At 49.5% G+C, this 23,480-nt stretch overlaps 9 protein-coding genes across 9 annotated transcripts; 4 read left to right on the plus strand and 5 right to left on the minus strand.

Moving 5' to 3' along the window:
• The first annotated feature begins 658 nt into the window (after nt 1-658).
• POJ06DRAFT_61414 (uncharacterized protein) lies at nt 659-2,233 on the plus strand. Its single transcript, XM_056191279.1, has 2 exons — nt 659-804; nt 865-2,233. The coding sequence occupies exon 2, from the start codon at nt 867-869 to the stop codon at nt 2,094-2,096; it is 1,230 nt and encodes a 409-aa protein (XP_056046490.1). The 5' UTR covers nt 659-804; nt 865-866; the 3' UTR covers nt 2,097-2,233.
• A 2,506-nt stretch (nt 2,234-4,739) lies between these two features.
• Nucleotides 4,740-5,553, minus strand: POJ06DRAFT_192906 (Rho GTPase activation protein; the record flags this gene model as incomplete). The annotated part of the gene is made up of 2 exons (XM_056184892.1): nt 4,740-5,251; nt 5,301-5,553. Coding segments are annotated over 2 exons (765 nt in total), but the record flags the coding sequence as incomplete, so codon positions are not given.
• Nucleotides 5,554-6,508: 955 nt separating this feature from the next.
• POJ06DRAFT_246389 (exocyst complex component Sec10-domain-containing protein) lies at nt 6,509-8,889 on the minus strand. The gene is made up of 7 exons (XM_056186782.1): nt 8,542-8,889; nt 8,406-8,484; nt 8,183-8,346; nt 7,747-8,127; nt 7,391-7,693; nt 7,053-7,340; nt 6,509-6,998 (listed from the first exon to the last, which is right to left on the minus strand). The coding sequence occupies exons 1-7, from the start codon at nt 8,602-8,604 to the stop codon at nt 6,900-6,902; spliced, it is 1,377 nt and encodes a 458-aa protein (XP_056046492.1). The 5' UTR covers nt 8,605-8,889; the 3' UTR covers nt 6,509-6,899.
• A 585-nt stretch (nt 8,890-9,474) lies between these two features.
• Nucleotides 9,475-10,377, minus strand: POJ06DRAFT_280225 (uncharacterized protein; the record flags this gene model as incomplete). Its single annotated transcript, XM_056189865.1, has 3 exons — nt 9,475-9,612; nt 9,672-10,239; nt 10,301-10,377. 3 exons carry the CDS (start codon nt 10,375-10,377, stop codon nt 9,475-9,477), a joined length of 783 nt encoding a protein of 260 aa, XP_056046493.1.
• Nucleotides 10,378-10,898: 521 nt separating this feature from the next.
• POJ06DRAFT_246393 (pseudouridine synthase) lies at nt 10,899-12,704 on the minus strand. The gene is made up of 3 exons (XM_056186783.1): nt 11,994-12,704; nt 11,783-11,937; nt 10,899-11,724 (listed from the first exon to the last, which is right to left on the minus strand). Exons 1-3 carry the CDS (start codon nt 12,456-12,458, stop codon nt 10,992-10,994), a joined length of 1,353 nt encoding a protein of 450 aa, XP_056046494.1. The 5' UTR covers nt 12,459-12,704; the 3' UTR covers nt 10,899-10,991.
• A 179-nt stretch (nt 12,705-12,883) lies between these two features.
• POJ06DRAFT_206486 (Cys/Met metabolism PLP-dependent enzyme-domain-containing protein) lies at nt 12,884-14,621 on the plus strand. The gene is made up of 2 exons (XM_056185377.1): nt 12,884-13,247; nt 13,308-14,621. The coding sequence occupies exons 1-2, from the start codon at nt 13,007-13,009 to the stop codon at nt 14,309-14,311; spliced, it is 1,245 nt and encodes a 414-aa protein (XP_056046495.1). The 5' UTR covers nt 12,884-13,006; the 3' UTR covers nt 14,312-14,621.
• A 1,368-nt stretch (nt 14,622-15,989) lies between these two features.
• POJ06DRAFT_61549 (uncharacterized protein) lies at nt 15,990-20,233 on the plus strand. The gene is made up of 4 exons (XM_056191280.1): nt 15,990-16,057; nt 16,200-16,651; nt 16,700-20,184; nt 20,233. The coding sequence occupies exons 2-3, from the start codon at nt 16,225-16,227 to the stop codon at nt 20,074-20,076; spliced, it is 3,804 nt and encodes a 1,267-aa protein (XP_056046496.1). The 5' UTR covers nt 15,990-16,057; nt 16,200-16,224; the 3' UTR covers nt 20,077-20,184; nt 20,233.
• Nucleotides 20,226-21,455, plus strand: POJ06DRAFT_235987 (uncharacterized protein; the record flags this gene model as incomplete). Its single annotated transcript, XM_056185870.1, has 1 exon — nt 20,226-21,455. The coding sequence occupies one exon, from the start codon at nt 20,226-20,228 to the stop codon at nt 21,453-21,455; it is 1,230 nt and encodes a 409-aa protein (XP_056046497.1).
• Nucleotides 21,456-22,492: 1,037 nt separating this feature from the next.
• POJ06DRAFT_181624 (uncharacterized protein) lies at nt 22,493-23,355 on the minus strand (the record flags this gene model as incomplete). Its single annotated transcript, XM_056184751.1, has 2 exons — nt 22,493-22,801; nt 22,855-23,355. Coding segments are annotated over 2 exons (810 nt in total), but the record flags the coding sequence as incomplete, so codon positions are not given.
• Between the last annotated feature and the right edge of the window lie 125 nt (nt 23,356-23,480).

Below are 23,480 nucleotides of genomic sequence, written 5' to 3' on the forward strand. Positions count from 1 at the left end.
CGAAGCATACGGGCTAAGTTAAGCGTCACAACGCTAAAGCTGGAGTGAGTTTCTTGATGACGCAACACAATCAGGGCCCCGCCATATAGATTCGCGGGGCTCAATAGTACTTTGGTTTGTGTGTCCATCACGTTGTGTAGGCACAGGCGGTGACGCAAACACACATGGTGTCGCGGCCGTCGTCGCCAGGGTAACCACCAGCTCTCGCGAGGCTGTGGCTTAAGTACTTGGTAGGAAGTCAGCATCACTTAGCGGAGCTCCGCCTCAGCAGCCTTCACACGACCCCGTCGAGTTTGCAGTCCCTGGCATCATCGTATATAAACGTTCTGAATAAACGTTCTGATTTGCACACATCTGACACGCTTGTATTGGTCTGTTAGATTGATTGTTGGGTAAATATCGTGATACAGATCTGAGGTTCACAATAATCGAAAATGTCCTGGAAGGGAATACAAAAGTCGGTTGTTCGGGTATGTCGGCGGCGCAGAGGGAGATCGCAAACCATAACATCTAACATGCTAACTGTCGTTAATGGAATAGGCGCCGCAAAGTCTACGGCAGAAATTGAATATAGTGAGTACCCAACCGATTTGATTGGCTTCTTGTGACTTTTCGAGGAGTACCAGTATCCACGGGAGCTGCTTTGCGTTCCTGCCAAATTTCGAGCGGGGCTAATAAGCCGACAATAGGGCGAACAAACGAAAGATGCAGTGTTTATTGATGCCGAACGACGATTCAAGGAGCTGGAAGCTGAGACTAAGAAGCTTCATGACGAATCTGCGAAGTATTTTGCGGCTATTAACTGTAAGTATCTACGTTGAGAATCAAGACTAGTAATGCTGTAATGCTGACAAGGTGGTGCAGCCATGTTGACCCATCAAATCGAGTTCTCCAAGGCGATAGAAGAAATTTACAAGCCCATCAGTGGCCGGGCATCAGATCCCAATGCCGCCAAGCCCGAGGGAAATCCGGAAGGTATCCAGGCGTGCGAACAGTACCGGGCGATTGTGGCCGACCTTCAGACAACTTTGCAGCCCGAGTTGGAGATGTTGGACACGCGAATTGTCAAACCAGCAGATGAGATGCTTGAAATTATTAAGCATATTCGAAAGCTTATCGTCAAACGTGCCCACAAACAACTAGATCTCGATCGACATACGAACTCGCTCAAGAAATTGCAAGACAAGAAAGAGAAATCATTGAAGGACGAGAAAGCGCTTTACAAGGTTGAGAACGACGTCGAGATCGCGACACAGGAGTACAACTATTATAACGATCTTTTAAAGGATGATCTCCCAAAGCTATTCCAGCTTGAGTCCGAATTTATAAAACCGCTGTTCCAATCTTTCTACTACATGCAGCTCAACATTTTCTACACACTGTACGATCGTATGAACGGCAACGATATTGCATATTTCAACATGGGCTCTGACGTCGATATCGAGGCGGCGTTTAACGCCAAACGTGGAAATATTCAGGAGATCGCCGACCAGATTCCAATAACGCGCTTCAATTTGCAGCGGTCAAAGAAGAAGCTGCCGGACCCCAAGTTTCGGAGACCTGGTGCTCCAGGGGCAGCTGGCACGGCGGGAACTGGATATTCCCCTGAAGGCGCGGCACCGCCCCCATACACAACGGGTTCGCCTCAGCCGGGATATGATGGATACCAGACCTCGGAATATGGAGGATACAGTCCAAACACCGCTTACAGCCCTTCAACAGGCTATGCCTCTCCTGGTGGCACACCATATAGTCCGCAGCCTGGCTACCAGCAACCGACCGCTAACGGCCAGCCGGCCTATCAACAGCCCGCCGCAGCGGGGTACAACGAAGCTGGAGCATTGCCTGGTTATCAACAGCCAGCTGGCGAACAATACGCCGGTTATCCGGTGGAAAAGAAGTCATCACCGCCTGGTGTGGAGTATTGCATCGCGCAATTCGACTATGCTGCCCAAGCTGAGGGAGATTTAAGTTTCAATGCAGGCGATCGAATTGAAATTGTGCAGAGAACATCCGATCCGAATGGGTGGTGGACTGGGAGATTGAATGGCTATCAGGGCGTATTTCCCGGAAATTATGTTGCATTGGAAGGTTAATCCCTGTATCACACATTGCCGAACATTCTAGTTTTGATTGCTTTTTTCTTACATTTCCCTAATTTGTGCTGCATGCATTTTCAGTCGCGTTGTATTGTGGTTGTTAGATCTTGTGAGTTATGTTAGTTAATTTTGTAATTCTAGCTTTAATCCCTGTCTTTGTGCGATATACGTGTGCTCTCTTTTATTTCTTTCGGTTGTTCGATAATGTGCAGCATTATGCATAGCACAAAATCTTGTTTTTGTTTTATTCTTATTGAAGACCTGCTGTGCGCTAGCAAAGCACGTTAAATACATCATAGAACTTAATCGGACTAGTACGAAAGGTCGGTATCACATCACAGGGACACGAAATGCCGGAGGCAACGAGCACCGACGGGAAGTCCTTTCGAATGACGATCGCAAGAATGACGTTGGGGCGGCGCGTAGTACAATTACGACAAAATATTTTGAAATTCGCCGGCCGGTACCGGGGCATAAGTCTTTGACAGCGATTTCAGTGCGTCTAAAAACATCATGCTCAAGTACTTCACTGAGCACATGATGTGAAGTGGCAGCGTCTTTTGGGATGCTGCCACGTTGGGTCCTAGCCCCGCTGGACAGAATCAGCAATGCTTATGTCCAGTGCAAGTCCTCCGTGGATTTTGCTAGGCGTAAGGTTTAGGTGATGAAGGTTTAGGTGATGTAATAATTGCCTTTGTTTTGAAATTTATTGGCATTAAAACAGCTTCATGCGCGAGCCATTATGTCAGACATCAAAATTGCTCACACGCATACATCCATAATATACATAAGACATAACCCCACTCCCGGAGTCAAAAATAGCAACCAAAACGACAGTCCCATGCAACCCAATAATTCGTAACGATACAAGACATAATCCATGCAGAAATATACCATCACCTTAATGGCAACCAAAAAGCCAATAAAAAGTAACATCAAGAACCAAACGGCGGAATAAATTACAAAGAAACTAGAACGAACCCGGAGATATCGAATCACAAACACTCGCACTCAAAATCGATATATCTATATATAGATATATGTATATATACAGTATACAATACAACATGCGATAGAACCAGTGAAATTTGTTTCGCAATCAAGTGGCCGTCAGAATCGCTATCGCTTCAGCCAGTTCCAATGACCCGATTTGGTCGCGTTTTCATCAATCGTTTCCTCCTCAACGGTGCCACGGGACGGCATACCTCCATTATAATTTCGGAGGGTGTGCTTCATATGGCGAGTTCCATTGCGAGCGCGGGGATCGCATGACGGCGAGTTGGTTGCATCACTGATATACAAGCCGCCAGCCGCCGGAGCCGGATGGTCGTTCAAATAGCTGCCGTCAACAGAGTATCGTCCTGGTGGATTCACGCCCTGCTGTTGATGCACGTTTGTCGAATCCGAACTCAGGTGGCTCAGTCTATACAGCGAGCTTGCGGGCGACGTAGTCGCAATGCCACCGACGACACCTGCAGGAGCGGTGTCTTCTGGACGGCCCTGTGATTCCGGCAACGGGAACCGGCTCGCATTGTAATGGGTCCTAGATACCGGCGGTTTCCGCTGCAGCTTATTCGGCTGCCGAACTGGCGTTGGGACTTGTTGGGCAGTAACGGGCTTTCTCGTCACTGTGATTTGGTCTTGAATTGGTTGGACGGTCGCATGGCCCGATTGTCCAGTTACCCGAGAGACCATGTTATTCAGCACTTTCTTGACGGAGACTCTTCGTCGTACTGGCGATGCACGTGGAATTGGAACCGGCATTGGCAATTCTGCTGATGGCGAATGTGATTGTTGGACTTTTGGCGTCGAGTCAGGTGGTGATTGCACGACTGATTGCGCCTGTGAGCGGTACTGAGCCGGATGACTACTGGCAACTAGACCAACAGGTGACTGCGACGAAGACTGGGACTGCTGAGGACTCCTAGCCTCAGGCTCGAATTGTTGCGGTTCTTGCAAAAGCGACGGATGACTTTGCGTCATTTGCGAATCAGCAAGGTTATACGATCGCCGCGCCGTGTAACCACGTTTGGGAACAATGAGAAGCTCCTGCCCATATTCCTCCAACACATCAAACGGTTCCTGAAACGGCTCGGGAGTATGCTGGATCGAGTGAGTTTCGTCGCCATCGCTCCAAGTAGGTCCAGAGCTGCTAAACGAACTCGGCATCCGATTAGGTGTTGGAATCCCACTAACCCGACCGGTTCGACTTCGCGACATACCATACGCGGCTGAAGCGCCCGCAATAGCCGCCTCATCAGCAACAATACTGCTACGATTGCTTTGGCTCGTTCGGGCAACCCATTGCGAGACCTTCGACGGCGCTGCGTCAGCAGCCTTTTTCGCGGCATCGAGATTGGCACCGATTAATGGAGTGGAAGATGTGCGCTTGACAGGAACAGTGTTTGACCGACGCAAAGTTTTCCGCATACCGGATTGCTGTTCCGGCTGTTGTTGCTCCTGTTGCTGTGACTGTCTGTGTGACCTGTCCTTTGTGTCCAAATCTCTTAGAATCGCGATATTGGAGCCGGAGCTTAACGCCCGTCGAGCAGTATTCAATAGCGAATTCCGTGGCTTTTCTTCGTATTTAATGATATCACCTTCGTCTAGGTGAGTATTGTCCAGATCAGCCATATTTCTAAACACCTTGAAATGCTCGATCATAAAAAGCACGGCCTCTTGGGACGTGGTGTATTCTTCTGGTAACGTGTTGTGCGACGGATGGGAAAGAATGCACGGCTGAAATATGGCGGCCAAATTTGATGCAGGCATCATATTCTTTTTTGAGTTCTTCGCGAATAATTCGAGCAAGTCGAGGATGTAAAGTAATAATTGTCGATTCGCAGGTGGCAGCTGTTGTATTAGAGAATGTAACTTTACGATGACTTCGTTCATTTCGTGCTTCTTTAACTGCCTTGTTTGGGAAAGGGGATGGATGAACGGTGATCGAAAGCCGTCGTAGAGCTCGAGCGGAATGATCGGCTCCGGAAGACCGTTGAGGTAGCGACGTAGTAAGCTTGCTGCATCATGGACGGTGTAGCCGGTCCAGTCGATGTTGTGTCCAAAATCTGGCTCGGTTGCAAATATTCGCTGAAGCTCGCGTACCCGTTTGACTGATCCGCTGACGCGGAAGATACCTTGAACATGTAACCCTGGGCTGTGTTAGTTCAAACCAGTCAAAGAAAATTAATAAGAACACACCGTTTTGCTCCAAAAATAGTCCACAGACGGCAACAATCAATGGTATTGGACCGTATTTCACAAGTCGGCCAGAATTCATTCTTTTTTCGACTGTCATGCCGCGGAGCTGAAGTGTACCCTCAAGGGGTTGCCCAAACACATTCGGATCTTGGAAATCATCCTGCGGTTTAGGTACAGGCAGGCCAGCGCTGTCGTATGATAGGACGTCGCTATTGGTGTTGCTGGCGCTTGGTGATAAAGCTGTTATGCTCATCTCTTTCTTCGGCTGCACGTTGGCCCGGAACTTGACCCAGAGGGATTTAAGGGCTTGCCTTGTCGGCGGGGACTGTGACGGTGGCGAATCGCCAGTGAGTGTCTGTGTGGTATCGCTCATGGCCGTGGTAGAGGGTACAGAAGAGGTCGCAGCGGAGTGAGCGGACAAAATCGATGTGATGGTCGTTGAGGATAGCGACTCGCGTGACGATCTCGCGACTGCGAGGAGACCGTAGTGGCCGTCGTGACTGGTATTGTCTGCGGCCGACCGCAGACTGGTGTGCTTGCGATCGTAAGAGTCTGCGAAGACCATTGTCAGTGTGAAGTCAAGTGTGACGTTGGCACCGCGAAGGCGCGCGCGTGCAAAAACCATTTTATGAATGCGGGAGCAAGCATATAGATAGCACCGATAAAGATATATGCGGACGTGGACAAATCGGTACTTACCGTTTACTTTACGTCACGATGGCAAGAGCACAGGATCAGGAGGTGCTAGCCTTTCGAGTAGGCGGACGGGAGGCGCAGCGCGGCGGACGCGGGGCGGCAGAAGCAGCAGAACTCAAGCGTGGGCGCGATCATGCAGCGGACGCCTAATATCGCAGCAGACAAAAGACGAGCAGAGAGGACGCGTGGTCTCTAACAGCTACTTAAGTTAAGAGGTGCAACTGTTGGTCGTGAGTTCGCGATAGCAGTCGAGCGGACGGCGGGGAGTGAATGACAGTGGTGTACGCTGCCAACCGCCGCAGCTACGCAGTTGTCTTGGAGTCATTCATGCGACAAATCCAGGAATCATGCTGCTAGTTCTACTCGTAAAAATCAGGGTTAGGGTTGGCTTTGCAATTATAACGCCCAGGATATGGAGGTAGATCACGTTGCCTGAAATAGAAGCCGCGCGATTGGGGTCTGCAGACCCTGAAGATGGCCACTGCTTATTCTCCGAGCCCGCCGCGTGCCACGGATGATTTACACGTAGTCGCTAAGCACATACGCTGCTCACGATGGCGAATACGCTATATATAGGATACACATAATCAGATCTGACTACTCGGGCCTTCCTTACTGCGTGTTCTGTGTTGTTGTTGAATTGACATTGGCGTTCTAGCTTTTGCGTTCGCGGTATATCAACGACAGTCGTAACACTCGGCTCTTTGCCTCCTACCGATTTCTGAACAGGTGCTCCTGGGTAACCTGCAACTAGAGAAAGCACAACGCCAATGTATGTCCCCAAGCAAATTCTCAGTTTATCGCCAATTTCTATTTACATGATATAGCAACTCTACTATACAGCGTTCGTTATGAAACAACCCATTCCCATGCACCCTTAGTGACTTTCTCCCTCTGGACGATTCAGTTCCCAGTGTTCTTATTCTTCGCCCATCGTTCTCTTCCTGTCACAGTTCCTAATTTATTCAACAGCTTGTGATTCTTCGTCGTCTTTCGATTCAGCTAGAATGAGCGTTAATCCCCCCCTCAAGGACAATCAAAATAAAAATAGCTTACGTGATAGTTATTGAATCTGGCTAGCATAACACTGGTCAGCTCCTGCAAGCTCCGTTTCTCCGTGTCAATGTACTGCCGATTTTCAATATAAGGCACGAACACATCTTGCATGTTTTGGTCGAGCAGCATCGACAGCCCGCCGCCATGGTCCAAATCCGGCTTGAGAATAGCTTTCAGATCCTCCACTAGCGCCCCAATCTCTTTGTGTGCATTTTGTAGGGTACGCAGATACGCTAGTGTTGAAATCGATTTCGCGTGCGAGAGGATTAGCTCTATCCGTTGTTGAATCTAGTAACTTGTCAGACTGCAACTTGTGATTAACAGGGAAGTCTTCTTACCGTCTGGGCGAATAGCCGCTGTAAGAATACTCTGAGGACGCTAAATGGATGAGGAAACACCCGCTTGATAATCAATGACTCCTTTTTCACAGTTATCCGGATCTCGTCCAGCAGTTCCTTCGTAGCTGTATCGAAAGGTGGATCTTCGCAGGTCGGATCACATAGTTTCTGCCACAAGCTGTCGTCATCGGTCATAGATTCGTGCAGCAGCTTATCCTTCATAATGAAGAAATCATGCTGATTTACGAAAATCTGGATCACACTCGCGCCACCGTTAAACTCTGTCAAGATCCCTGCCACAGCCTGTATCCCAAATTAGCAAGCAACCACACCCGCAAGGCCAAAACAATCAATACCTTCATAGAACTCATATCCGCGGACCGATACGCCTTGTCGAACATCTTCAGCAACTCTCTCTCCACCATCTCCGCGTACTTCTCAATATTCTCTCGCGCGACCGCCGCTCGCGGAATATTGTTGATCTTGCGAGCGATCCGGAGCAATTGCCGAACTGTGATCGCACACTGTCGCTGGTCTTCAAAACTTCCCGTGCGCATGTTTTCGACGACGCTGGGATCGTTCTCAAGGAATGATATGTAACATTTGATTATGAACTGCGACGACGCGGCCCGGTTGCGTTGACGCGATACGAGGTCCACGGCTTCGCCCAGGGATGTTGTCGTCGACGCGACCTCAGACACGAGAAGATCTAAATCGGAAAATTGATTGGTTAAAGCCTATTCCATCCTGTTAGTATCTACGCTGATATCTAACCGAACCAAGCGAATATACATGGCACTGTGCTTCGGTAGCAGCAACGGTCCGTTGATGCGCGGCGTCAGCCTGCCGTGCATCATGGTGGATCTTTTGCTCGCGACTGTTCAGTTCCGCACTTATCCGGTCAAGCGCTTCTAGCGAGGCTTCAAATGTTCGAATATACGGCTTTGGATTGATTGCTACACGTGAAAGATTCGTTAGAACATCGGGAGTGAATCAAGACGAAGAGATGACGTACCTGCTGTCCGGCCGTTGCTTTCTTGTATTGTGTGATCTTCGGTTAAGCCTTCGACGAACTCTTTAACCGTTATTTGTTTCTACAAATCTATCAGTAAATCGCTTCAATTTCTGTCAACCCTCCGATATGTAGATACCAGGAATGTGTCAAGGGTGAGTAGATCCCGAGTGTGCTGATCGAGGTCGTAGAGTGAAGCCATGGCGACTCAATTGCGGATACGCTCCCTTATCTTGTATTAGTCGCACGTTGTCCGCTAACAGCTACGTATAATAGCAGTGTGGTGTATATTCAGGTACAGCAGTTATTCATTCCGAAAGGTTGCCTTGTCATCCAGTACCGGGCTGACGATGTATTGAAGATAGATTACGGTGACGATAGTTTTGATGGTAAACCTTAGATGAGTCCCCTCGGTCCCCGGACATTCGCAGAGCTTAAAATATAACACTCAAAAAATACTACGTCCAATGTCTTTGGCAGTCAATGGCAGACATGGATTTGTGAGATTTGAGAATGGAAGTGGACTAGGGCTCTTGCCTTTTCGCCAATATTGCCTTGTCGGCCATGACGATAACAACAAGTAATCGTACAATTGTTCGCGCACGCAGAATTAAATAACAATTTCGCCTAAAACAACGCACCGCAATTTCAGATGCCATCTGAATTAGCAAAGTTTACTTGTCGAGAATGCGGGGAGAGCTTCGGCGGGCGACCAGCCTATTACAAGCATCGACAGCATCGGCACGTTCAACGTTCGCCCTTTGCCTTCCCTTGGCTCCCCAGTCTTGATGTCTGGCAGGTAACTGTGACCACCCTTGTGCCACCGGTCCAATTAGAAACAGAAGCTTGGGACTGACCCGGCCATTGCTGGATTTGGCAACAGGCTCGTGAGAGAGAACAGCAAGGCGGTGCCAGCAACCACCGGACATGCACTGTCGCGAAGGTGACATGTGTGCATATACGAATAATGACGCGGTACTGTAATATGGCCGCCATACTTCCTCCATATCTTTTGTTATAGACGCTCTAGTCGACCCGAAGTGCTGTTCGAGCCAAGGCTCCCAGTCCCAGTCTATCCAAGCCGCAAAAGACGCTTGCAGATAGGCCACCAAGCCTTACTCCAACGCAGCAAAGGAGAGATTGGGACGCCCGGAAGGTACTTCTGCGCAGCTTCTGGGGCTAGTAGAGGATGTGCTCGTCCGACCCAAGCCTTTCCAAAGTCAACAATAATTACAGGCCGGGAGCAGTGTTCCCACAATCGTCTAGCACAAGCACATTCCTTGGATGTATATCTCTTTGCCATACGTCATTTGTATACAGCAAGGACTCGGCCTCGATAAGCGCCAGCGCCTTGATAATATCTTGACGTTCTGCCTGCGAATAGTCTGTTGGCTCAAGTTGTGTCATCGGCTTCCCTGGTATGGCTTCCAGTAAAATCAGCCGGACTGAGCGGGAAATGCCCTTATCTGGGATCGGTATTCCGAGCGTGAAAGTGCCATAAAACTTTGGGATAATCGTTCCCTGCATGAAGGAGAGCTTCGTGTACGCTGCAGCTTCGCGAGAGTACTCTTGATCAGTGAAAAGGAAGGCGTCCACATAGCTCATGATCAAAATAGAGAGTATTATAAATTTTGGCGACAAAATAACCGTCTGTAGGGATGCATTTGCCAGTTCTGGAGGAACATATTCTGTTCGTATAGTGACAAGCTTGGCGTTATGTCGGTCTTCAGTTCGAACTGGCTCAACGATCTTGACCAGACTAGTATTATGTCCCGTAACTCCAGACGCAGGAGGGTGGATTAGACAGCGTTCTAGAGGATGGATCGATTCCCGTTCTCTCGCGAGCTCGAACGTAAGTGATGTATCAGTCCAAGTCGGCGGTGGCGGATTGTGAGAACCGATCAGTAATGTACGGTAAAGGTGGCTTAGACTCGTTGTATCTGGAGCAGTAGGAATCACTTATGGGATAAGTCATAGTGATATACACTTGGGCAAGATGCAAAGCTTGCTGTTAACGATTGCTCCGTTCTGATGACCATTCTTGTCGATTAGTGACGGCAATGCCGTCAAGGTAGCTTTTTGGGTGCCAAAGCGAGCAAAAACGTATTCCCGTAGTGCCAATATACAGGACGTTGCTGTCTTTGCCCTGGAGCGCAACTCTTATATTCGACTTTTCTGGTCTGCGTGAGGACGCTCCGAGTCCTGGTTTCCTGATTCGAGCGTTGCGTCATCATCACATTATTGCCTGATTTTAATGCCTCGAAGAATGTAACGAGGGCGGGCTGGACTCGACTAACATCGCATAACGTTATATTCCAAAATACAATGTATTTTCCAGATGCGGTTGTCCCTGATATAGAGAAGCTTTCATGATTTAGTTTGCTACTAGGTTTATAACGCGCTTCTTGATTTTCTGGGGTCCATTTGTAAATATATATTGATATAGTGCTCTTCAACAAAGGTGACAATTCGTCCATAGCAATAGCTAAGTGAAATATTGTGAAATATCTTCGATGCTCGTCAATTTTCTATTCTACAAAACCACCAGCTACTCATACACTTTCTATATACAAAATGACTCTACTCGGTCTATCCCCCAAACTCCGCCAGAGGGCCATTTTTCATGAAAAATTTCGCCTTTGGAGCCCAGTCGCTCAGTTCCTTCCCTTCAATATCATATGCCGGAATAACATTCTTACCCAACTCCCAGTCGCCTTGCCTCGTGCGCGTGAGTTTTGCCACATGCGCTCGAGTCCCAATTGCGATTGCGATATCATGGACTAACGATCTAATGTACGTGCCGGACGAGACGGTTGCGCGGATGGCGACGATTGGATGGGGTTCGGCAGTCCCTGCTGTAGTTGATTTTTGATGCTCAGCAGCAGGCTGCTCCGGTTCTGACTCGCCGTTCTCCGCAGGATGCTCTCCAGGTTCGAGAGACCCGGCCTCTGTCGTTGATGGTTGTGGCACTTTTGACGCCGTCTCGGCGTCATTTGGTTCCGTGCCTGTCGCCAACGACTCCTCCTTAGTAGCCGATTCGCTGCCGCTCTCTTGTTCGAGAGATTTAAGTTCCATCTCGGCATACCTATTGCCCAGCTTTACTAATTCTTTCAACCCGGCGTCTCTGAACACTCTTTCTTGAAATTTCTCCTCAACCGTCGCCTCTTTAACTGGAAACAGATACTCATGGCTGTATGAAATATCGCCTACAATCTCCAATGAATGAATCGTAACTGGTCTAGGAGAAATATTCCGTGGTAGCGATTCCAGGTTTCTCGCGTATTCGTATAATTTCGATCCGCCGACCTTTAACGCAGAATATCTACAAATCCGAGTTAGACAGTCTCCGCCGGAGAAATAATAATATTGGTAATACATACATTGGCGGCATTTGCTGGATTTCGCCTCGGAAATGTTCTAATACCTGCTCGATGTTTTCCTTGGTGATGTCCGCCGTGGAGGCACGATCCAGGATTGACCCTTCTGCATCATACGTGGTGGTAGAACAGCCAAAATGCGCAATTACATCATACGTCTAGAGCCATGAGTCTCAATACCATCCAAAGGGGTCGCTCCAAACCAAACACGGACCTTCGAGCAATTCAAGTACTCTCCCAACTTCTTCGTTCCTTCGTTCACGCCCAAAACCAATACGCCATCCGCAGCAGGATCAAGCGTACCACCATGGCCCATCTTCACCTTCGGCATCTTGCGCCGCTTCCGTTTCTGCCTTTCCTCTCGTGTCATATTCGTATTTATAAACTCCGGGTCAGCTTCCAGTTTGCGTTGGACAGTCTCCATGAAAGTTGCGGAGGAGACTCCGGCTGGCTTATGCACGGCAAACGTACCTGACATTTGCGGCAGTGGTGTTCGCGGATTATTGACTGCGTAGGGATCTGTTGGGCGAATTGTGGACGGCTGTGGATCTCGGGGTTTTACCCTGAGAACAAAAGGTGCAGGTGTTGAAGAAAAAGGCGACAACTGGAAGATCGAGGGGCGGGCTTGACGATAAAATATCGTGTTCCTTTCAATTGATCGAAGGTTGCAGACTTGCATCAGAGGTGAACAGGGTGGCTCAGGTGACTATCGATGTAACCGTACCATGGAGGCGATATGTTGTGAACCAATGGATGAGATAGTTTACGAGTGAACAATTCTTTGTGTAAGTTCAAGTTTTTGCTCAAGCCGCACGATTCATCGCCCTACATCTACTGTGCGAGAACGACAGACCAGAGACTGCATATATCGCAAGCAATATGCTGAACCACTTGGCTTCTGGCTGGATATTTACTTTAAAAAATGTACAATTGATCAAGATAAGCAGAAACTGCGAGTCCGAAGAGTAATAGCCTAGAGCTAAGCCTATTTAGGAATGCAACATTCCAGATAGGTATGTAGCGCAAACTCTATTTGCCATCACACAGAGTAATTCAACGCCGCAAAAAATTGATGAGCCATATCGTCATTTTGACTCGTACAGACGCGACGACGCCGAAACTTTGCGCGACTCGATCACATTTGTCGTCCAGCTCTTGAGAGTAATAACAGACAATTCACCTGCGTTTCCGCATCTCAGACGTCGAAGATAAAGGTCAAATTCGACAATGAGCTCGTCAGTGCCATCATCTGTGCTACCGCCCTCGCCGGCGCCGTCGACTCCACGGCTAGGCGGACCTCAGCGACGGTATAAACTCGAGACAGAGATCGTTTACACCGAGTCTCCAGACCAGTATCGGTCGTCGTCGGTCCCAATTTACCAAACGGCGACGTTTAAGCAGGCTTCTGGCTCAGAAATGGGCGAGTACGACTACACTCGAAGTGGAAACCCGACTAGAACGCAGCTCGGTAAGTGTGAGAAAGAAGGAAAAAATTTGGACGGACAAAGTATTAATAAGTACGGAATAGAGCGACATCTGGCGAAGATTATGAATGCGTCAAGGGTACTTGCGGTTGCGAGTGGTATGAGTGCCATGGATGTGATCGCGCGATTACTGCGACCTGGTGACGAGGTCATTGCCGGCGACGATTTATATGGCGGTACTAACCGTCTTTTAAAATATCTTGCGACCAACGGCGGCATCGCGGTGCATCATGTCGATACTACTAGCATCAGTGCGGTTACGGAGAAGTTGAACGACAAGACTGCGATGGTGTTGCTAGAAAGCCCGACTAATCCGCTGATCAAGATCTGCGACATTCCTACAATCACAAAACTCGTCAAGGACGCTGCGCCGAATGCGATTGTCGCGGTCGACAACACTATGCTTTCGCCGATTGCGCAGAATCCGCTTGACTTTGGCGTCGATATTGTCTATGAGTCGGCAACGAAGTTCCTAAGCGGCCACCACGACCTTATGGCTGGCGTGATTGCTGTGAATGACGAGCAGTTGGCCGAAAAGTTGTTTTTTACTGTCAACGCTACCGGATGCGGTCTTGCTCCGTTTGACTGCTGGTTGCTACTACGAGGCGTCAAGACGCTCGCGATCCGGTTCGAAAAGGCCCAGAGCAACGCGCAAACAGTGGCCGAATTCCTGGAAGGCATGGGCTTCAAGGTGCGCTATCCGGGTCTCAAGTCTCACCCGCAGTACGATCTTCACTGGAGCATGGCGCGCGGTGCCGGCGCGGTTCTGTCGTTCGAGACTGGAAGCGTGGAGGCCAGCGAACGAATTGTCGAGAGCGCCCGTTTGTGGGGCATCAGCGTTAGCTTTGGATGCGTGAACTCGCTTATCAGCATGCCGTGCAAGATGTCGCACGCGTCGATTGACCCGAAGGTGCGTGCCGAGCGTGCGTTGCCGGAGGATTTGATTCGGCTGTGCGTCGGCATTGAGGATGCCAGCGACTTGGTCGATGATTTGAAGCATGCCCTATTCCAAGCTGGTGTGCTCAAGGCTGACCCTACTTCATGTTGAACAAATGCCGGGATTCGAGGTTCAAGGTAGTGTATAAATAAAAAGTTTTTGCACGGTCGGTCAAGCAATTTTGTTTGTAACTTTGATTTGATGAATGAGGTCGACCAGATATACTATACACATCTATGGGTTAATGTTTGTTTGCGGGTTTGGCCGTTAATTATACAACGCTGCAAAACAATTTGAGAGTATCAGAATTCGAGCGCGTGCGGATATTCTGTCTTGGTTTAGTTTAACATTATCATCGTGCCCACCCGTTGCATTGCAACAAAACATTCAATAATAATAATCATCCAGCCATAAATCTGACAAGGGGTTTGTGAGGCTGGCATGAGAGTTTGGTAGGGTATCAGTTACCCTGTGTTGTGACTTGTGACAGGTCAGCTCTAGGTAGCAACTGAACTGTAAGACCATGGGGTTTGTTCCGGATCCGGTGGCATAAATAATAAGGCAGGATTGGGACCTTCGCCGATCCCTAATATAAATGAATTGCGGCAGGCACAACGAATCTAGCAACCACATATTGCGTTTAGGGATGTTTAGGGGGTATCGGTAAATTACTACAAGCATACATGAGGAGGCATAGGTATATATATATGAGATGAATAGGACCGAACGCGAGCTCGGCTAGGTGTTTGCGTTCGGATACACAAACACGCAAACACGCGTGCTTGCTTGCTTGCTTGCTTGCCTGCTTGCTGCGCGTGATTGACGCGTTCCGCAAGTGGGCAACAACAATAATGGGTATTATGAAACTTTTCAGTGGCACTTTTGATATTATCCCTAACTAATAATAATGCGCTCAAGAGTGCAGAGGCAGCAGAGCGATACGCGAGACACTTAAAATTGTGTGCGACGAACGATGGTTTGATGAGGCAATTAAACCTTAATCTTGTTGCTTCAACGCCATGACGAAGCCAAGCTGCGTCTGGCACGCGTCCACCAAAGCAAGGGGATCCCGTTCCCCTGGCCATTGTTTTGGTGCCCATGTAAGCAAACGCCCCACACATATTTATGTCATTATTTCTGTTCCTGAGCACCGTGTTAGTTGGCCACAAAACACGGCTCGCCATGTGTTCATCTAATTCTGCGCAAAGTTGGGGCCTGGCGGTCGCGTGTCCAGGAGCGCCGTGAAGTCAGGCGAATATTTTTGGTGTGTGTTGTTTCGGTAGATTGTATGAATGTGGCTCGTTGTTTAATGCCGGGCGCACATGCTGTTACATAATAAGTCATGTAACAAATCGTTATTGGCGGGAAACAGGAGATCATTATTGAGATCGCAATCTATTTTTGACTTTGCATGTCGGCTGATACCGCAGCCTATTCTGGTGCCTGTTCCCCGACCCCTCCATTGTCCAAAGTCGCTATTCCGCCACCGCGCCTGCTGCAACAGCCCATCTCAGCCCACCCGAACTGCATAGGACCGGTGGCCAAACCCACAACTCGGGCGCAACGTTCGCTACGGTTAGGGTCGCGTCCGTAAACTTGGCTCCCGTCCCGAGTTCTTCGCACAGGCTCAACGCCAGACTCACTACTTCACGACCACCACAACCACAAACCCGCTTGACTCGCAAGCGAGCCTAACACGTCTGTTCTAAGCTACTCCTTTGCTGATCCGCTTCGCGACTTCTCCGACATCTGGTCTTTGCCGCATGGCCAGATTATCACTCGTCGTCCTCGTCTGCGTTCCCTATGCTTGTGCTCTCGCGTTAGGCAAATTCCTGCGCTGCTAAGAATATCGTCCTGGTGAGACAGCCCCTGCCTCCTTTCCGCGCCCTCCACGCTCGAGATTTCTGGCCGTGTGGTCCAGAAGTCCGGTGTGCTCGAACCTGACCGCCATTCTCTTTATGTTCGTCCTGTCCGCGGTCGCTAACTGCATTATTTCCAGAACTCGCCTTCGGACAGTCTAAACGATGCGCAGCGCAGGCTCTCTGCTGACGGCCGCAGCCTGTCTGCTTGTGCTGCTCCTCGCAGGATCCTTTGCCGACGGCTTCTTTTTCCAATTTAGCCGTGCGCGATGGCGGTACACAGATGACACGTCCCAAGCTAGGTTACTGGAGAACCCGCGGCATCATTATCCACGAGATTTTCGTCGACTAGTCGTGCACGAGAATTCGTCTGTGGTTGCAGAGTTTAGTACGACGTCCCAGGCTTTTGAATCGACATGGAGTAGCGAGATGTCTACATCCTGGACAAGCGTGCTTTCCACTGAAAGTCCTAGCTCCACTTCCTCAGAGTCTGTAGCCGAATCTGAGTCGCCAATATCAACGACGGAGTCGTCCACTGCCCGAAAAGTTATACCTGGCGATTACCGTCTTACGATGCCTAGTTCCGATGGTGGTATGACCGAACTCAAACTACTCGAAACATCTTACTAATGCTCTGCAGCATCAGTTACATATTCTTCTACATCTTCGGAAGAAACGAATTCCGCCTCCCCGACGGACTATTCGACGAGCAACTACGATACGTCAGTATTTGAGAGTGCGCCCTCGCCTTTGCCGACGACCGCGTTGTCATCTGCAACCAGTGCTGGCTTATCGTCTAGCTATAACTCGGACACGCCGCTGAGTGTTAGTACCGGCATCACGTCGTCAACAGGCTCACCGTTAACCACCACCCAGTCTACATATAACCCGTCGTCGTCAGACATAGATACGCCAACGTCTACAGATGCAGCAGTTGCAAATCCACCATTGGCGAAGTCAGTAGTCGCTGCATCTTCGACGTACGGAGACTCTTCGGTCACAGAGACGGCGACAATCACCTCTGGAAGTTCGTCGACATCAGAATCGGTTATTTCCGAAACAGGTGCCGCATCGAGCATTTCTCTAGCGACAGAGACCCTCACAGAGTCAGACGCGTCAAGTGATACTCCGTTGACTGTCTCTACAATCTCGGTGGATCCATCTCAAGTGTCATCTCAGGCGACGGAGACTTCTCCAGTGTCATATTCCTCAACGGAAACGGCAGTTGTGACAGAGGATGCCGTCAGCCCTTCAACTACGGATGTCACTCCTCCAGTATCGTCCACTGATATCATTGGCGAAACGGGAACATCTTCAGTTCTGATGTCATCGAGCTCTACGCCGACTTCGACCTACACCGGGCCTTACTCGTCTACCGAAACGATTCTTGCCACCATGACTGTCTACCCCAGCTCCACCATCTCATCATCAAGTTCAAGTTATACGAGTGCCAGCGGGAGTTCATACGGAGGGATTGACCGTTCCATCTTGGGAAGTCAATCCAGTCTGACAGCCAGTAGTGCCACCGGCTCTGATTCATCTACTGCTGCCGCGAGTACGGCGACGGGCATCACCGCAGCGACTTCGTCAGGCACAGCGACTCCGTCAGGCACAGCGACTTCGTCAGGCACAGCGACTCCGTCAGACACAGCGACTCCGTCAGACACAGCGACTGCGTCACGGTCGCTCGTGCCTTCGACGTCTACGTCTTCGACTGTTGAGGGTGTGCCGTCGTCGAGTACCGTCCAAACTTCAGATGCTGCTGCGACAGTGGACACAGCCGTAGTGACTACCTCGGTAGCTTCTGCGTCTGGCACGGCCGCGAGGTCTACAACAACAATGTCGCCTGCAGATACAGCATTCTCGACCGATACTACTGCTACTGCCGAGTTATCCTCATCTTCAAGCATGGTGTTCCCAACTGCTGTCACGCCGCAGTCGTCCGATGCTCCATTGACCGTCAGTACCGAAACGTTGTCGACCACAGAGTCAGCATCGCCATCATCAGTAGCGTCCCCGTCATTATCGAAGTCATCATTGCCATCATTGTCTGAGTCAATATCGCAGTCGTCCGATGTAGCTGAAACCTCAAACGCTTCTGCGACGTTGCCCACATCGGTGCCCGTAACAGTCGGGAGTTCATCAACGTCGGGAGTGCCATCTTCTGCTTCAACGTCTCGTGCCGACACATTGTCATCGACCGACAGTACCGAGTTGTCCTCGACTTCAGTTACAGAGCCCGTAACGACAATGCGCACATTTTCATCCGAAACGCATTCTCCAGATGGACCATTGACGTTAGCTACCGTAACGTCGACCACAGGCTTATCGTCGTCTTTGTCAATGTCACGATCAGCAACACGAACAACTTTGCCGACCTCGACACCCTCAGAGTCGTCCACGACATTGTCCTCGACCGACTTGACAGATTTTTCCTCTACTTCGACGACGTGGCCCGCAACGACACTGGGGCCATCGTCTTCTGCGTCTTCTGAAACGATTTCTGCTGATGGACCGTTGACTGTCAGTACTTCGGTGCCGTCGACCACATCAGAATCACCGTCGCCGTCGCCCGGGACTACGAGTACATCGGCTGAATCCTTTAGGGAAACGTCATCAACGTCGAACTTGTCAATGACTGTCTCTGTTGAAGAACGCTCGACATACAGCAGTAGTGCATCGTCTATTTCAGTTCTGACTCCCAGTCCCTCACTGAGCTCTGGTTCAATGTCACTATCGACAGAAACGTTAACAGACGAGTCAGTGACGTCGATTTCAAAAGGTTCGCAGACGTCGACATTAGTCGAGACAATGGCGACCGAGTCCACAACGTCTACAGAAACCGCGACATCGACGCCTGTTCCGACCGAGTCGTTATCATCGACAGAGACGACATTGTCATCCAGACTGGTGGTGCCTGAGACCGAACGGAGCACTGTGGAAACGGAGACCATGACCTCGGAGGCTACGTCGACAGTCATGTCATCCTCGATGACGACGATAACTGCCACATCGACAGACTCTGAAGCAGCCACATCCATGACGGAGACTTTGTTATCAACCTCCAGTGCAACATTGTCAATATCCGGAACATCCACTACAGAGGCGTCGGTGTCGGTCGTGACGGAGATGTCGACAACCGAGACTCTTGCGGCCACGGAAACGTCTTCCTCCGTGTCCGGGGCAGTTACAGAGACGACATCTCTTGCCGAGACTACTACGACGACATTAACGGTTGCCCACAGTTCCGAGACTCCGAACGTGTCCTCGACAGGCCTTACGGAATCAGCAGGTAGAGGTACTTCGTCAGGGAGTGGGACAGAGACTGCATCGACAACATCTTCGGTTTCCGGTTCGACGTCGAGCTCGGTAGCCACTTTAACTTCTTCTACTGCACAGGTTGAAGTTTCGACTTTGACAAATTCTGCGGACACTGCCACGGTCACGGGGTCGGAAGCGTCGTCGTCCTTTGCTGAGACTTCATCGCATTCTCTGTCGTCTACTAATTCCGAGACAGTGTCTACTACAACTTCAGGGGACGCTGTGTCTACCACGACTGAGTCAGTATCTGGCGGGCATAGCAGTGCGTATCCTGCCACATCATCGTCTTCAGTACACGCGAAATCTGGAACGGAAAGTGCGACTGAATGGAATTCTGCTACCGTGACTGTATCTGGGTCCTCTACCGTTTATACGACATCAGGAACGGAGAGGACAACTGAGTCTATCTCGGCTATTTTGAGTGTGTCTGGATCCTCTACAGTTTACGCGACTTCTAGGACTGAGAGCACGACTGAGTTGATCTCGGCCACTACGACCGCAATTGGATCGGAGTTTGTTACTACAGTCATTGCATCTACAACTGTTTCGGTCACTGGGTCCGTCAGTCCTTCAAAAGAGTCCGGGACGGCCACGGAGTCGATATCTTCGTCTGAGATTACGCAATCATCTGGTTCGCAGATTAGCACAGAGACTGGTAAGGATGGTATGCCTACCTGTCAACTGAGCACGTCCTAACTCTTTCATGCACAGTCGTCGTGTCGTCAACGGTTGATGGTAGTACAGTTGAGCCTTCTACGACATTTGGATCAGAGTACAGTTCGACAAGTGGGCCCACTGAGACTGGTAAGCTTCGGGCCCGTCTGATAGTCGATCATGTCTAACAAATGCCAGATTCCTCGTCTCCATCGACTGTCAGTCCTGTGAGTAGTCAAATATCGACGTTCGTGACGATCACGTCTACCAGTGGTGTTATTGTGACACTTGGCCCATCAAGCACTGAAATGCAGATGCCGCCAAGTCAGCCAACCTATTATCCTGGTACACAATGGCTACCGACCACACTGATCACGGAGGCGCCGCCGATGACAACTGCTCCGACTCTAACTCAAACTTCACTCACCCCGACCGCAACTGGCGCCCCGTTGCCTAACGTTATCGCTCCTTCTGGGGGTATTCCCACCATTCCACCTGACTCCACCCTTGTACAGGTCGGCTTCACGTATGCGCTGAATTATCCGTTCATCGTGAAGAATCCACTCGCAGTAGCCCAGATCTTTGACTACCTGCCAAAAGGTATCTCGTACGGTCTTGGTCTGTCAATAGACCAGACCATCATGCAGTCTATTCAGCCGTACGAGACAGCAGGCGAGAAGTTCATTGTTTCGGTTGCGATGATGTATATTCCTACTGACCTTGTGAACACATTGCTACTCGGCCTACATACGCCGTCGTCTGCGTTTTACGACAATCCAGACCCGAGCGTCAATGGTCTCATGGGCCTGATTGATCCTACAATCCCTCTAGTTGCGTCAACAGACGATGATGGTTCGCCTGGGAACTCGGGCGATGACTCGTCCGGAGGATCCTCGGGCGATTCTTCCGGTAGCAATGGCAATGGTGACTCAAATTCAGACTCTGGAACCAGTAATCAATCGACAGTATTATCTGGCTCTTTAGACGTATCTGACTCTCCGGCGAAGAGCAGTAAACAGGTCATTGGTATTGCGGTTGGAGCTGTAGCGGGCGTGGTGGTTTACGGTTGTCTATTATTCTTTTTGGCAAGGAAGTACCGGAAGCGGAAACAAAGACAACTTTCGTCGCCTAATATGCGGCAGATATCACCGCCTATGCCGTATATGGCGCCAGCGTCTGGCAGTCCGTACTCGTACGTCACGCCATCTGGATCGGGTGGTAGTGGCGGCGCTGGTGGTGCACCTGGTTCGGGCGGTCGTTTAGGTCATTCGCCTACTTCCTCGACCAGACGGAATATCAACGCCAGTCGTCAGTCTAGGATTAGCGGTAGTCATGGCTCGTCAAGCGGAGGTTACGTCAGTGCTCGCAACCAGCCTATCTCTGTTCCAGTAACCAGCGAAAACTCTCTCGGATGGTTTTGACGCTCGATCAATATTGTATATGTCTTTTTTTAGAATAGGCTCGCGTTGCTTACTTTCTTGGTGGAACTTATATATGTGTGATTATGATTATGGGATGGTATGATTGAATATGTGTCGGGATTTTGTATCATGTCTGCTATTTCTTTTTGCGTATCACGGTGTTTGGTGTTTTGATTCCGTGTCTGCTTGTTAAGGTATGCTAAGAATTAAGATGTTGACTTTCTCGTGCTGTTTATGCTAACTATCGCATAGATTTTCATTGCTATAGATTGTCGGTCATTCAATAATTCCATCGACCAAAAGCCGCTCTTTGCTTCAGCAATTTACACTCGCTTCGAATTGAATGGAATCGTGTTTCTTTATCTTCCACTCACGGCAAATAATGGGCATTTATTGGGTAGATAGACTTTGCTACTGAATTTATTTTGTATTTGTATATGCTATAGATGAATTTTGTTTGTGACATTCCTTGAATTCATTCGCCATCTGCATGAAATCGTGACCACTGTCAAGTTCTACAAATCTCTATATTAAAAATTGTGCGGCCTGCATACTTCGGAATTGTGATGTTCTATCCCTCAATTTTAATCTTTTCAATACTACAATTCAAACAGAGTGAACTCTTCTTGGGCGGCCAGAGGTTCAACGCGAGACGTAGAATAGACGCAAATAGCGTTTTCCAGCTGAAGCAAGAAATGGGATTATTATCGATGCAGACAAAGCGCTCGCGAAACTTGTTCACTCCACGAGTGTTCCCAATGCAAATCTCCAAAGTAGACTTCACATTAAAACTAAATACTTCACATGAAAATGCACGTGTTGCAGCATACACACTATAATTAAGCCTGGCTCTCGGTCTTGATCATCTCCTTCAACTGTCGTGCCGTGTCGACGAGAGCATCTTTAAAAGATCGAAACTTCAATCCAAGAAGATCCTTAGCCTTTGTCGAATCAATTCCGCCGTTCTCGTTTGCTTCCTTGCACCATTCGGCCGAGTCATCGGGTCCAACAGCGTACTCCTCGCCTTGATCATTATACTTCTGCAAGATTCCAATCATCGCTGCATAGGTGTAGTAGCCGCCAGACACAATGATGCGCTGATTGCTTGCTTTCGGGTTACCGATGGCCGCGACATGCGCTTCTGCAAGGTCGCGCACATCAACAAAAGCAAAGATGAGGGAAGGATCGGGATTCACAGGATCCTGTAGCAGATTATAAATGTACGAGTTCGACGTGTTGAGCGTCGCGAGACTAACTTCATGCTCCATAGGTCCCCAGACTAAAGGTGGATTCAGGACTGTGACCGAGAAGTTCGGGTTCTGCTCCTTGACGAAATCCCACACAGCCTACGTGGAAATTAGCACAGACTTCGCAGATACAGGATATTCGAGAAGCTTACCGATTCTGCAAACTTCTTACTCGCTCGATAGGCGACGCGGTTGTCGGCTTCCAACGCCTGCTCCCAAGTGATATTGTTCCAGTCAGACTCAGAGCGGGCATTGAGTCCTCGAAAACTTAGCGGCCCATTAAACACAGCTGCAAACGACGAAGTAACGACAACTTGTTTAACCGTCGGCGCGTACTTTTGAACCGACTCTAGAACCCCTTTGGTTCCATTCACGGCAGGAATGAGAAGGTCTTGCAAGTTGTCGTTTACAACGGATTTGAACGGGGAAGCGGTATGCACAACATAGTCCATGTCTTTGACCGCGTCGTCGAAGGCGCCAGGAAGAGCAATGTCGGGAACGATTGCGAATGAAAGCTTGGTGGTCGCGAATTTGTCACGAAGGAATGCGGACTTGCCCGCTGAACGAACGGTTGCACGCACAGTGTACCCCTTTGAGAGAAGTAATTTTAGAACATGTACGGCAATGAATCCAGTTGCGCCGGTAAGAAGAACTTTGGACATTGTAGGAATATTATACGTGCAGTATCAGAAAAGGCGAGTAAACGATCCCGATGGAGTTGTTATTCCGATGGAGTTGTCCTTCAGACGGAGCAAGCTATATATGTCGTTGCAAGTCA

The sequence above is a fragment of the Lipomyces tetrasporus genome (genome assembly GCF_029532465.1).
Source record: "Lipomyces tetrasporus strain NRRL Y-64009 chromosome Unknown POJ06scaffold_2, whole genome shotgun sequence".
In the NCBI taxonomy this organism is placed as follows: domain Eukaryota; kingdom Fungi; phylum Ascomycota; class Lipomycetes; order Lipomycetales; family Lipomycetaceae; genus Lipomyces; species Lipomyces tetrasporus.